Here is a 14,584-nt window from a genome sequence, read left to right as displayed (position 1 = left end):
GATTCCAAATGCTTCCAATAGCCAAAATGAACTTTATTTCTTCATTTTACCATAATAACCAAAACCATAATAGCCAAAACCATAATTATAATAATCATTATTTAATATGCTAAATATTCTAATCTTATTATAATAATGATTTTTCTTTTTCATTTTTCCATTGTGATCTAAATGTTCCAAATCAACAATTTTAATCAAATGATTAAATAATTGTGATTTAATGGGTTTTAACAGTGGGTTACTATTCTTTTGACACCAACCAAATTGTGTCATGTATCTATACTTACAAAAAAAAAAATTATTTAAATACAAATTATCCAATTAGCAATCAATTCAAATAAGATTTCATTTTTATATTTGACATTTGTGAAAAATCTAAATCAGGTTCACATTTTATACATTCCAATATCCATAAACATACAGCTATAAACATATCTGGTAAAAGAAACTTGATAAAAAATATTCTCTTGAAGTGCAGAACAGACCTTCACAGAATCCTGATCGTCGTCTGACTGCTCGTAAGTGTCCTCTCCCAGGAAGTTCCAGGGGGAGCGGGCGTTCTGGGCGGCGTATAACTGCCAGCGCCACAAGGACAGGGGGCAGTAGGTGAGCCGGAGGGGCAGACTCTGCAGGGTCTCGTTTATCGGTTGGTGGTCCTTCTGCAGGTTCCAGTAGTCATTGAAATAAACAATGGGATAGTAGTCTCCACTCACTGCATCAAACTTTACATCTGAGAGGAAAAAAGTGCTGAAGTTAACCAGAGGCGATTCTGGATTCATCTACGGCCCGGTAAATTGTTTCAATAATATAAGCAAGTTTAGCACCAAAAAAAACCTACGCTGGTCAAGAGGTGGGGGAACAGACCCTTTCACCCAAGCTGTGTGATCGTCCACCATGTTGATGGTGAGATTGGGATGCCAATGGGATATGATCTCCACAGGCCCATGACTCTCAGCCCGCTGAGAAATTACACACAGAACTTTAGATACTTCACAGCATACATGTCAATCACTGAGAAGGCAATCCCAGCGCTGAAAAATATGGTGGTAGACAAGCCAAGAGCAATCTACCTACCTTGATCATTTCTGGATCAGCTTCAGTTTCTCCCGTCAACAGGTTCTTGGTCTTGAGGAACTTCCTCCTCTTGTACTTGTTGAGCACTGTTGAAGAGGGAGTGTGTGAAAACGAGCTCTAGGCTTTAAAGAGGGTTCACCCATGCACTGATAATGTGTTATTTAAGGCCTTTTGATAGTCAAATGTGTCCGCAGCAAAAACACAAGTGTAACAGAGGTGAGTGAGAGATCAAGAAAAGCAAGTAACTTAAGCAACAACTGGACACACTCACTTCGAGTGGCATGGACAGTGGATAGCCTGCGGTACTGGCCCTTGCGTTTGGGGTCTGGGTGGAAGCCACTCTTGGTGAAGTAAATGTGGATGTATATAGAGCCGTTCTGCTTCACACTCTGTACAAACAAACAGGCACACTATAAGCAAATCATGTCAAAAAAAAAAAAAGAGAAGCGTATTCTTGGATTTTGACACTGCCACTAAACATGTACAAATCAAAAATCAATGTTACTTCTTAAACAACCATGCAAGTCTCAGATCGAATCAGTTCATAATTCTAGAAAGCGTTTGCGTCTCACCTCAGAGATGTCCAGGTCTTGGTAACGCTCGAAGCAGCCATCCCCCGACTCCCCTGTGGTCCAATCTCCATAAACCAGATCTGGCTGGTACCAGAACAGGGCTTCTGTATTGTTAAAATCTGTAAATATCTCATTCTCAGAGATATATACATATAAATCCTGTGAAAAGACAGGTAATAATTACCAAAGCAGCTACAAACCTGAGAATTTGGTTAAATGCTTAATTAGAGATCCTGCTCATGTTATACATGTTAAAGGCAGATGGGAAAGGTCTTGATTAGGCTTGCTGAGATAGTGGACGTTGACACTGTTACTGGTGTTAAGCTGCAACAATGGTTACGTCACTTGCCCATCGCGGCATTTCAAAATGCAATGCAAAAGCGCTGCTTTGGCGATATTTGGGATTTTAAAAAGCCTGTTGAGTTTTCCCGTTTAACCAAGGTGATTGTGGATTTTTTTAAAATATATATTAATTTCTTATTTATTTGGTTCTACAGTCTATTGTTGATTTTTACTTTATTTAACGTTTGTGCAATTTATTTATTTTATTTTTTAAAGTGTATGCTGTGCCTCCAAGCTTTCTTATTCGTTTTGCTAATAAGCGCTATATATTTCTTATTTATTTGGTTCCACTGTGTTTGCTGATTTTCAATTTTTTTCAACTTTGTCTAAGTTATTTTTTATTAGGCCTATAGCATGGTATATTTTTATTTGTTTTGTTAAAGGGGTCATTGGTTGGGGCGGAGTCGGCAGAGCTCATTAACATTTAAAGGAAAATGCTACAAAATTACTTGCTCTGAAAAGAGCTGTTTTTGACAGGAAAAAAAAAAAAAAAGAGAAATTTCATTGAGAAATTTCATTGAGAAATTTTAACCAAACTATGATACAGACTTTTTATTAAGACCCTAAAGAATCATATCAACTTGTGGAAAATTGGCATCCGATGACCCCTTTAATATAGTTCTGTTTCATAAAGCCTGAAAAAAGAGTTTGGCATTGCATTGATCTGTTGTCGTCCGTTCAAGCAATTGATTTTGGAAGTAAAATGTGCACAAGCATTTATAAGCCATTAATAAGTGAAGGAAAGCAAGGAAAGGAGAGAAAAGTCCAACGAACACAAGCCCCCACCACCAGCCCTGCTGATACCGGTATTAGGGGTGCTGTCACACGTTGATTAACCGGTGGGAAAATTTCATCACTGTCACAACCCTAGTCTGGATTATGAATACCATAAGGGTGTCCTTGGGGAAGAGGTTTCGGCTGGGCAGTCGTGGAGCTCCAGCAGGAGTGTTAGGATCTGGAGTTGATGGACCACTGCGGAACCAGCTGCTTATAGCCCAGATGATAAAAATCCTGGATGATACAAACACAAGAGCAGACTCACATTAGACTTGTACTATGAGGTTCTGAAAGCGTAATCCCCAAACTCATGATGCAATGCTGTTGCCAGCCACACACTATCATCAATGATATGAAACAGATTTGAGTTTTTTGTGTGTGTGAAATACAGCATGTAGCACCCCACCTTAAATAAGAGAAAAGTTCATTTATAAAAACATCGCTGGAGAAGGTAAATACTGTAATTGTAACAAACTTAATGCATTGCATGTATAGATTTTAACACAAGTTAACAAGCCCCCCTGACATCAATTACAGCACCCGGAAAAGCTCAGGAGTTCAGTTGCTTTCCTCTCACGGGATATCGGTTTAGTAATACAGCTCCCTCAGGGCTCATGCTGGGCTTGTAACAATATCAAAACTTCAGTAGGCAATTCCAGTCAAAGTTGACAATTCTCAAACCTAGTTTGATTCTACAGAAACCCAGATGTCGTCATTAATAATTGTTACCAAATAAACTCTTCAAATGCACTGGCAAACAGCACACCTAGCTTGAACACTACCATATGATTATTTAAAGTACCAAGCACATCACAGTTTTACAACGGTCAAAAACAAATCACCTCCGGCAAATAAAGACCAAAGTTCAGGGAGTTCTTGAAGTACACATTAAGACAGGAAAAAAAACAATTATGATGTTTGATTAAACATTTAAATGCACATCATTGAGGACTCACCTGAAGAGGACACCTTTGATCACCTGCCAGGCATTGGGCTGCTGTTGCTGCTGTTGTTGTTGTTGTTGGGGGTCCTCTGCAGTCGCATCTGTCAGAGCTACCTGACCTGAGGCAGCTGTCCCATTACTGCTCACCTGCACAGAGAATTTGTGATTTACTATATATAAAGATTTAGTATTCTTTGTTATATAAAGATCATGTCAGTTTCAGAGCTCTGATCCTTGATTTGTTTTTAACCACAAGTTGATAGTTTTATCTTTCTGCTTTAAATTATTCTTGGCATTGTTATGAATTGTGATTATTAGCTAATTACGATTATCACAATTTACTCTGAATGATACTTATATACCATTGTTTGAAGAAACTGCATGCCATATTTTTTATATGAAAATAAGCTGAAAACACTTTAACTCAAAAACTTGTATTGCTTTTTATAGTCTTAAGCCTCAAATGTCAACTATACATTCGACTGGTTTCTTCAAATAAAAAAAGTTAAAATATGAATGTTATTATAATGTTATACTAAAACTGAAAATTAAACGAATGGAAAACCCTTTAAAATAACCTTTAGCAAGAAAAAAACACTAAAGCATGCAGAATAACATAAGTAGACTTTTAACAATTAATTGCCACTTTGAACGATTTCATAATTGTAGCATCTGCATCTGTAATCACAATTAGAAATTAAATTAATTGTACAGCCCTAGTACGAAGGCAACAACATGTATAATCGACCTTTGGTTGCTATCACTGTTTGTGTTTATGCAGTGGAGTGGAGTATATTTTCCTAAAACCCGGTATTAGTGAGTCTTGAACTTACTGTTTAAACCCTCAAACAGTGAATGTGGACAGTCAATCACTGCCAATCCTAATTCTGAATATGAGGTACCCCAGGGCTCTGTCCTGAGACCTCTATTGTTTACCATATGCACCCAAAACAAAAATCCATTGTAGCTTTCTGATGAAGTGGCTGAGGTCAACTCAATCCCAGGTGTTGGAAAGGCCTATCTGGAAAACGTGGAGAACCTGATGCTTCGTGGTCATGGAAGGGCATCAGAACAGTTTTCTGTATTTTCCATAAAATTAACAAGCGTGAGATTACAAAATAAATACTGAGAAACTGTTATCCACTCGTTTACATTTGGTAGCTCACATCTGTTTAGAAAATAACAACAGGAACACGGCTCCAATAAATCTCTATATGAAAGAAAATCTCCAGTAACAGGACTGATCACCCCTGACCTAAACCAATTACCCAAAGAGCTGACTGCACACAACACGCTACAATCATTACAAAACGTCTCACCACCACTTACAGTTCCTCTATCTACACCAAGACACGTGCTATTTTGTCACAATAAGGTCTAACTGGCGGATTAATGACCAGGGTGGCACAATACTGCCATCTCTAAACTGCTTTGACATGTGAAGCTAACAGAGGAGCGAAGCAGCTAGTTAGCCAGCATGCTAACACTAATAAACTCACAGACATCAGCTAATAACACTACGTAGATAAATATAAGAACAGCAGTCTATAACATATGCTTTTTCTCAAAGCCTCGTCAGCTGTCTACCAGCGTTTAAGGACAACACACGCGCGTTTAAAGATGATGATGCCCCAATAAAGCAGTTAACTAGGCTTTGGCATACAGCCTGTGAAATAGATTGATGGTATAAACCACTGGCCTATATATTTATATATATATATATATATATAAATATATATACGTTCTCTGTCGTAGATCAGTGGTATAAACTGAGATCTGTTTTGTAAAAATGGCATGTGCCGGTAAAAATGAGCCCTACAATCTGACAGACCCTTCGTGACTCAGGTAGCATTTCTGCCCCAAAGCAAGCCGAATTAAAACGGTCGCTGATTCAGACCGGCAATCTGGATTTCTTTCTTAAATTGACACGAAACAAGTATTTGCTTTCGTGAACGTGTGGACTAACTGTTATATTAAAGCTGTCCGTTGACACTTCTATTCTTACCTCTCCGTTGCTCACGGACGGCTGCTGTGCTGCTTGAGTCTCCTGCGCCGCCATCTTACCTGTCTCTATCGCACACTGATGTGGTTCAGTGTGGTTTTGTAATCTGATATATCGCGAGATTTTCTGTTTCAAACATCTCGTCTCAAAAACGCTGAAACGTGTTTTTTTATAAATATTTTTTCTTATTTTTTTTAATTTATTATTTAGTTTACATTTGAATCCCTTTATTTTTGATAGCAATGTGATATTAAACCAATTAAGTCAGTTTATATTGAAACAGACGAGGCAAACGAGAAAAGCGCTGTTTTTGTGAATGAGGGTGAGGAAATGATGACAAATTAAATGTTATGCATTCTTGCTAAAAATCGATGCTTTACTGTCAAGTGCATTTTATTTGCATTATTTACTTTATGTGCATTTAATTTAGTGGGCCTAATGTCTTTAATTATTTGAGTCTTCCTCAGTTTTATTTATTCATTTATTTACTCCGATTGCAGGCCCTATAACGAAGCAAAACATTCACGGGCAACTTGTCGGCCAGATGGGCTGTAGCCTATTTGTCAAGGGCCAAATTTGAATCCCAGTCAAGCCCTGCATGCATGCAATACATTATTGGCGTTTCAATATAGCTAGTAATAATAATAATAATAAGAAGAAGAAGAAGAAGAAGAAGAAGATTAATCTTAAATAATATATTGTTTAATTAGGCTATGTTGGCTTGACAAAGCATTATTCTATAAAAAAACCCATTAAATAAAAACATTCTCTTTTTTTCACTTCAAATAAAAACTCCACACTACACACAAATCTAAATCCTTATTTAGTTCGACTTTAATACAATGTCACAATGTTTTTCCAGAGACACGAAATTAGATCAAATTATAGTCTCAAAACCGTTTTGACTGAATCACACGTGTAAGTTTCGTTTTTGGGGAATAGAGAGATTTATAGCCTAGCCTATATTCGCTTCTGGTCCATTTACACTCATTCACATCCCTGCCAGAAACAGGACACAAATGCGAGATGGACGGAAGTAACTGGTAAGAAACGTCTTTATAGCAGTAGAAGACTACGTGATATTCTGAGGAAATCTGTGTTAATTTTTTAATTAATAAAAGAGGTTTCTCGATATAAACGTTGAAGAGAATGGATATATAATCATGAAAACAATTTATTTGCCATTTGCTTCTTCCTCCGAATATTCATGCCAACGGATTGTTATCAGATATATTCTGGTTTAGCTGGTTTGCTTTTAGGCTGAGGTCTAGATTGAGTGTAAATTTCGTTTCGTCCGTCATCAACGCAGCTGCTGCTCCAGGAATCTGAAAATGGGCGCAAATCGCGTTCAAACGCATGCGGAGCGTATGGCAAGCCGATTTAGCGTTAAAATGCCCCTATTGTGCCACTTCTAATAATGACTTTCATGCAGTGCGTAATGTAGGTGTCTGTGAATGTAAACTATATGCAAAGTTATAAGCCCGACAGTGGACGGTAAATAAAGTTATTATTTCTTTTTTTTAAAAATCTACTCAAATCAACTAAAGGAATTGCCAGCAAGTTTGAATCCCACGTGATGGCTATGTCACTCGGCAATACATTGCATAATGCCTGCCTATGTTCTATGTTGTGCGCCCTCAAACAACTTGACCCGCTCTGAAATAGCATTTCTGTGTGTTACAATTATGTTGAGAAGACACTGCGTCCTAGCCTGACTACGTACTTTGTACTTCAGCTCAATTTTAGTTCGCTTCTGTACTCCGTCTGAGATAGCAAACCATCTCCCAGTTTTCCTCCGGCTCCAAACCAGCCGGCCAATCAACGAACAGAGGGCGGACTGAGAGCCGTGACGTAGACGCTAAGCGCCGAATTTAGGATTGTAGTTTAGGTTAGGAAAATCGAAAACGACAGCGGACATGAAGACACGGGATTCTATTCACTCTGTTGTGGAGAATATTCCCGGCATTTGCAAACAGAAGCCCGAACAAGAAGACTCTGTCTATAAAGCAAAGCGAAGTAGCAGAGTTTGGCATTACCAGACTAACTGTGTGCTACAATGTGAAAGTAAATTTGTTTTATTTTCACTTCCAAATGATGAGGCTCCAAAGAATCAGTGGTTGACCTTCATTTTACATTTTATTCATCATAAAAGAGGCATCTAATGCTCAGCAAATGCAGAAAAACAATACTAATACCTGTCGTACTTTGTCGCAGCAGAGGTTTTCACCTTCACTTGGCATTCTGATACAGTTCCACAAGTGCACCTACATAAACTAAAGCAAACTTATTATTCTGACATTTGATTATTCTAGTTAACTCTTTACTTTATATTTACTCATTCATTGGGAATCTATGTCACTCAGGGTGTATCATGCCGGCCAATGTACAGTATACATGTACCCCATGATCCCAAACCCTCCACTCTGATCATTAGTCAGAGGTTATGACTAACTATTTAATAGACCGCCTCATGCTTGTCATTCTTTAAATAGTGGTCTGTTTAGCTCCCTACAGTCACCTTTGTAACAACTTAGTTAAAGCTCAAACAATAATCAGAGGTTATGGCTAGCACTGTGAAATATGGTATTCCAATCGTGTTTTACCTAGCCCCCATAATTCATCTAATTATATAACAACTTGAATATAGTGAGACAATAACCAGAGTTTATGGCTAGTACTATAAATATGCCCAAACCATGCTAATACTTCAATAGAATTTTCTCTAGCCCCCCATAGTTAATGCAACTGCATAACAACTTAACTAAAGTCAAGCAGTTAGTCAGGAAGCTATAATTTCACCTGATGTGCCTTGTTCTCTATCAAACCTGAGATTTAGTATGTACTAAACCTGGACGCAGATTTGTGGTAACATACGCCTTCACTTAATCTACCTGAGAAAATAATTTCAGAGTAAATCAAATGTAACAATTTATTATGAGTCAGGTAAGTATGCCAATTACAAAGCCAATTCAGAGATATCAAATCAATACAAGACATCAAATTCTCAAAGATGAATCTAAGAATAAAAGATTCATTCCTGACTTTTGGAAAAATACATAATATGACATGTGTGGACACACTTCATGCTATGGGCTCATTCTTGCTACAGAAAGCCCTGATCCTTTTGCCGCAATCCTTTAAATACAAAAACATAATCAGAATCAGAATCAGAATCAGAAAGAGCTTTATTGCCAAGTATGCTTACGCATACAAGGAATTTGTTTTAGTGACATAAGCTTCCGGGATAATAAAACATCCCGTACATGAAGGCACGTACAAACAATTGGAATTTGCATTAACCAAGGTCCCAGACCAGGGTAGTTTACACCTCAAAAGGAACAGAATGTAATTTACATGGAAGACCCTGAAAAAATGGCACTCCCATTACAGTAAACAAAATATCTTAGGATCTTTTAGTCTACGTTTGTAAGATTGAGACCATTGCACCACTCACCCTGACACTATTCAAACGATACCAGACATGACTGAAAATATTACTTGCATTCATGTAGAACATTACACTATTGACCATTCTGAGTGAACTGAGTGGAGGGGGGATGGGAAAGGAAGGGGATGAGAAGGAACTGATAACATAATAGCCCCTTTCACACTGCACGTCGGACCCGCAATATTCCCGTAACATTGCCTGGTCGCCTTCTGTGTGAAAGCAACCACGTCCCGGAATTGATTACCGAATCGAACCCGGGTCGGGGACATAGTAACATTGCGGTAATCGATCCGGAACGAGCGCTGTGTGAACAAAAGCCAGATCTAATTCGGTATCGAAATGATGACGCGCGTTATCGCGCGACTCTTTTACCGGCTGTTTTGAAGGAAGATCAACATTCGCGACGAAAACACATGTGCAAACTGTAATGAAGCAGAGATCAGTTAGTTCCTCACTTTCCGCGCTGACGCAGAGATCGTTTGCTTGCTTCAGTTAAAGTATAACGTGCCAAGCGTTGTCGACTCGTACATTACACGTCACGCGCTGATGTCACGTGTCGTTACGGGATCTTCAGGGGTTGTGTGTGAAAGCACGCACATATACCGGGTCATCACTGGCTGTGTGAAAGTGCCAAATCTAGCGACCAGGGAACAATTACAGGAACACTTTACCGCTGTATTTGCCGGAATGGCAGTGTGAAAGGGGCTAATGTGAGATGTGTTTCCTGCACCTCTACTCTGTGGGGTGTCTCGAAGATGCCTGTGTATGTTTGTATTGCCTGTTTCTCAGGAGATCAAAGTTCTGAGTTTCTTTTATCATTACAGCACGACAACTTCAAACCAACTCAGTGGAAATGAGTCAGGTGGACAGTACAAGAAGAAGAAAAATGTATTGAGTTTAAACTTTAATAACAACATTTCCTCAAGTTCGCTCTGTTGAACTGGAAGTCCATAAAGTCCCCTTTTGACCAGCCATGACTTGCTCCACACGTCATCTTCATTTATTTATTTATTTTTAATTCTTTATTTAATCATGGCATGTAATTAACAAAACTAAAGCTACATGTTGCTTTTGTTTGCCAGCTAACATTATAGTGAGAGAATGTGGGTCACGGACTGATGACATAAAACCCCAGACAAGTCTTTTTGTGAACATCCGTTTTATTGTGTCCTGGGGATCATGTTCGTGTACTGTGACAAGCAACAACCACAAAGGACTATTAAAAATGGCACTGTGTGAGCTTGGCTTAAGAACTACTTTGTACGAATCATTTACAAATCATTGAGAAATGCAGTGAAATTAAAACAAAAATGCTTTTTGACCTTGCATGTATGTAAACTTTGAGCCTCAAAACAATATTAGGAATTTTAAAAATGGCATAATATGGGCACTTTAAATAAACCCAGCATTGCTGGTTGTAATTGCATTTTATATATATATTTCTAAAGCTTTGCACACTGAAAAAAATTATCACGGGTCTGGTGATTATTAAAAATAGTGTGTATATTTTATTAAAATAAATTATTGAGAACTTTTCACTAACTGAACTGAGAGATTATGTTTTCCTCATATCTGTTAAGGAAACGAAAGCATTTTTGAGGATCGCTTTGAGGAACTGATTAAACTGAAAAAATTAGGGGTTGAAGGCTGCCTGTTTAAGATAATTAGCTCAATTTTACAGTTTTATTTTGGCAGTGATTGTTAGTTCCCAGCTTGCATATGGCTGGATATGGAGAGTAAATATTCAGTTCAATTACTCTAATTCAATTACAGAGATCTCTAATGCAATCAGGACTTATACAGCTCTTTAATGGGAATTGTTACTAGTAACAATTGAATTGAAGAGCTGTCAAACTGAATTGTTACTAGTAAAAATGCAGTTACATTAAAAGCTAATAGGGCTTGCCATAGGAAGCACTTAATAGAACACAATGCTGTGAAATTAAATTTTGTTCTCATGGTTCTGTTCTCAGTAATTATAATTTATAACATTTCTTCTTAGGATTTCAGCCTTTCTGATGCTATGGCTAATCATTTGTGCCAGTAAGTAGCCAATGACAAAAATATGACAACTTTATTATTTATAATCATTTTGCTCTTTATTTCAATGTCAAATAATAATTTTTATTTCATTGAACTTGTGCCTATAGGCTCCTCTCCCTTCTCAGGGGTTGTACATACGTCATCAAAAGTTGGTCTGCCAGCCGTCCTGCCATGTTCTGTGGCATCACACCTGGAGTCTGATCACACGCCTCACATTCAATGGCATACCATAAGCTATTCAGTGTTGGAGCGGATGGGACAGGATCAGTTTCAGGGGGAGGCTTATAGAGACCGGGCAAATGTCCCAGAGGAACTGCTTGTGAGAGGAAACTGCTCTTTGTTCTTGCAGGATGTCAGATTCAGCGATGCAGGCATTTATGAGAGTTACTTGGTGTATGGTGAATCCAATATCAAGAACCGAATTTTCATTCAGAGTGTCCATCTTGCAGTTATTGGTGAGGGCACTTTAACACTTGAACACAGCACTGTTCAAAGTATATCAAAGGCAAAACATTCATATGTGTGTGTTAAGAAAACACAAACAAAGATATAAATAATCTATATTCATAGCAGTTTTAAATAAATATTCTGTGTTTGGTAAAAGTTAAGCTCAATCGACATCACTTGTATTATATAAGACTGACAAAAAAATGAAGTAGAAAAAATTTTCACTTAGAAATGTGCAGTAAATTTGACAATCAGTTACAAAAAACATTGAATAAAAAATGTTGAAGTAGAAAAACTGAAATGTATTTTCTCGCAAAACATACTCCAATAATCTTTGATTTACTAATCATTACAATGTATATTTATTACTAGGAGAAAAAAAATATTTAGACTGTTCTTTAATAAATATAGCAAAAATCTAGGTTAGAGTGAGACACTAGTGAATGGAAAGTGAATTGGCATGATAACTTAACACCTAAAATATTTAAAATATTTTCAGCTCACATAATGCATGTTTTAGCTGAAGAATTAAAGTTCTTTTATAAAATTATGATGTGCATTTGTGCTAAATCCTCCAAAATGTGGTCCCTTTTACTACCAATGTAAGTGCCTCATCATTACCTCAAGTTTAGCTTTTTTGCAAGTTTCAAAGAAAGCAAAGGTTAAGTTGGATTTTCTTTTATTCTTTTTTTTTTTTTGGTAATTGACAGTATGTCACAATGTTGTTGAGTTTCTTTTGTATTGAACCTGGAATATTGCTTTAGCAATCAGTATAAATCACAATCCATATATATATATATATATATATATATATATATATATATATATATATATATATATATATATATATATATATATATATATATTAATTTATATTAATATTTAGAATTATAATATTTTTTTAGTTAAAGTTTTAGTAATATTGTTTGTTTTTTTTTTTTTATAAAAAAAAATGTAAGTACAATAAGTTAAATATACGTACATGAGAAATGTTGCCATTGCAACTTGCTGAAGCAAAATAAAAGTGAATAAAAAGTTAAAATATTTTATTTTATTCAAGTTAATGTTTATTTTATTTCTAGTAACGAAAATTCTGTTTTGTGATTTTAGTTTTAGTTAACTATAATAATTCTATATAATTATTTTTGTTATCTATAATGATTAACTCTAAACTGATGCTCTTCCCATGGTAGATCACAAGGCCATCAAATCTGTGGAGACTGGGGCAGACCTGATCCTGGATCTGTATACACATCAAGCTGAGCAAGTGATTTTTCAAAACAGTACTGAAACCAACTGGACTGTCCTGTGGGAGAAAGATGGAATCATAAACAACAAAGATTATCTGAAAAAGAGAGACCACAAGCTGATTCTCAGGAGGGTTACGAACAGCAACTCTGGAACATACAAAGTTCTTGACTTGGAGGGTTTGGCTCTCAGCACAGTGAAGGTCAAAGTTACAGGTAGAAAACCTTTGTTGAGTCTTTACATGTTATGTACATTTAGCAGTGAAATGTAACTTTTTTTTATTACAGTGTAATAGGTTTTTGCTCAATATATATATATTTTTTAAGATAATTTTTATAGTATTTACACAATTTTTATTAAAATAATTATTATAATTTTTCAATTTGAAAATAGTGGTGGAAGGTAAAGGAAATCCATATGTAATGCCATGGTTTGACCACTAGATACATAAAAGGCAACAATTCTCTACTGGTTTTTTTTTTAGACATAATTACTTCTGATTTTTATTAAATTGTGGATGTGGATGTATACTGTATTTAGACACTCTCCAAGATTATTTTATTATTATTATTATTATTTTGCTTGAAATGTTATTTTAAAGTGTCAGGTTTTTCTGTATCAGTTTTGTTGTAATGTTATAGCACTTGAGTGCATCTGTGTGTGTGTGTGTGTGAGTGTGTGTGTGTACCTATTTAACCAAATTTTGGGGACAAATTTGTACCCAAAAGTGTTCAAAACCTGACAAAAACAGCCAAAACCTTTATTTGGGGACGTCTTCATTTTTTTTAAACTAGTAAACAAAAGTTTTTCTGAAATTGTAAAAATGCAGAAAGTTTTCTGTGACGGTTGGGTTTAGGTTAAAAACCAGTGCTTGAAGTGGGCCAGTACGCTCTTCTATATTTTAGCCTTTAGATAACCTGCATTTCCCATTCATTTATTATATCAGACATTTTTGACCATGAAGGAGTAGAGTGTGATTCATTTATTTTTTTGACCCTTTAACATATCCAAATAATGATTTCTGTGTTCACATAGCTAATGCCACACAAAAGTCACTAAGTGTCAACAAAAAATAAAACATTTCAAAACATATTTCTGACCGAAATTGTTCATCTCAGTCTTTTTCTCAATTGTAGAACCTGTGCTCATAAAAGAAACAGAGGCTCTGGAAAAGCAGTCTGCATTAGGTAAGCTGTACACAAATAGTGTAAACATTTCTTCACAAGCTAATAAAAACATATTTGGATTAAACATACATTGACTGTGCAGGAAGAAATTACTGTTTCCTTCAGTTTTGATATTTATATTCCTCCCACTTTTTTGCTTTAGGTCAAGCTACAATGAGTATGCCTCCTCTAAGCCTCATTACTCTTTTCCTCACATTTAATCTAATGCTTCAAATGAATTAAGATGGTTCTGGTTTTAAATTATATTTTCCATATTACTTGAAACTATTTTAGACTATATTATGGGACAAGTTGTTTCATATACTGAATTTCATAAGTCTGGTGTTCTCGGACTTGGCGTCTATGAAAGCTCACTAATGTGTGAATACCTGAAACCTGTGTGTGGATACTAGTGGATAGTTTACTGTACACTGAATTATTCAAATAATTTTAAATTATAGAATTAATGCATAATAAATGTACTGATTATAAATAAACAAATACAGCAACAAAAAAAATTAC

General features: G+C 36.2%; 2 protein-coding genes across 3 annotated transcripts in view; one reads left to right on the top strand and one right to left on the bottom strand.

The window, feature by feature from the left end:
* LOC113058333 (cleft lip and palate transmembrane protein 1 homolog) overlaps positions 1–5,816 on the bottom strand; it is a 9,327-nt gene extending 3,511 nt beyond the window's left edge. The window contains exons 1-8 of the mRNA XM_026226113.1: positions 5,714–5,816; positions 3,722–3,855; positions 2,876–2,999; positions 1,647–1,805; positions 1,346–1,463; positions 1,075–1,160; positions 839–959; positions 486–730 (exon numbers count right to left, since the gene is read on the bottom strand). Of these exons, the coding sequence (XP_026081898.1) occupies positions 486–730; positions 839–959; positions 1,075–1,160; positions 1,346–1,463; positions 1,647–1,805; positions 2,876–2,999; positions 3,722–3,855; positions 5,714–5,767 (1,041 nt within the window). The 5' untranslated portion in view covers positions 5,768–5,816. The remainder of the gene's footprint in view (positions 1–485; positions 731–838; positions 960–1,074; positions 1,161–1,345; positions 1,464–1,646; positions 1,806–2,875; positions 3,000–3,721; positions 3,856–5,713) is intronic.
* LOC113058337 (uncharacterized) overlaps positions 1–14,584 on the top strand; it is a 21,839-nt gene extending 7,255 nt beyond the window's left edge. Inside the window, exons 1-6 of one of the 2 annotated variants that reach the window (XM_026226120.1) lie at positions 6,635–6,753; positions 11,161–11,201; positions 11,309–11,656; positions 12,842–13,111; positions 14,033–14,083; positions 14,226–14,582. In XM_026226120.1, coding sequence (XP_026081905.1) covers positions 6,737–6,753; positions 11,161–11,201; positions 11,309–11,656; positions 12,842–13,111; positions 14,033–14,083; positions 14,226–14,305 — 807 coding nt within the window. In that variant the 5' untranslated portion in view covers positions 6,635–6,736 and the 3' untranslated portion in view covers positions 14,306–14,582. Of the gene's footprint in view, positions 1–6,634; positions 6,754–11,160; positions 11,202–11,308; positions 11,657–12,841; positions 13,112–14,032; positions 14,084–14,225 lie in introns of those variants that run through there. The other variant, XM_026226119.1, reaches the window with a different exon arrangement.

Source organism: Carassius auratus, chromosome 40 (assembly GCF_003368295.1).
Source record: "Carassius auratus strain Wakin chromosome 40, ASM336829v1, whole genome shotgun sequence".
In the NCBI taxonomy this organism is placed as follows: domain Eukaryota; kingdom Metazoa; phylum Chordata; class Actinopteri; order Cypriniformes; family Cyprinidae; genus Carassius; species Carassius auratus.
The sequence above is the reverse complement of the archived record's forward strand: the minus strand, read 5'-3'. Positions and strand labels throughout refer to the sequence as shown.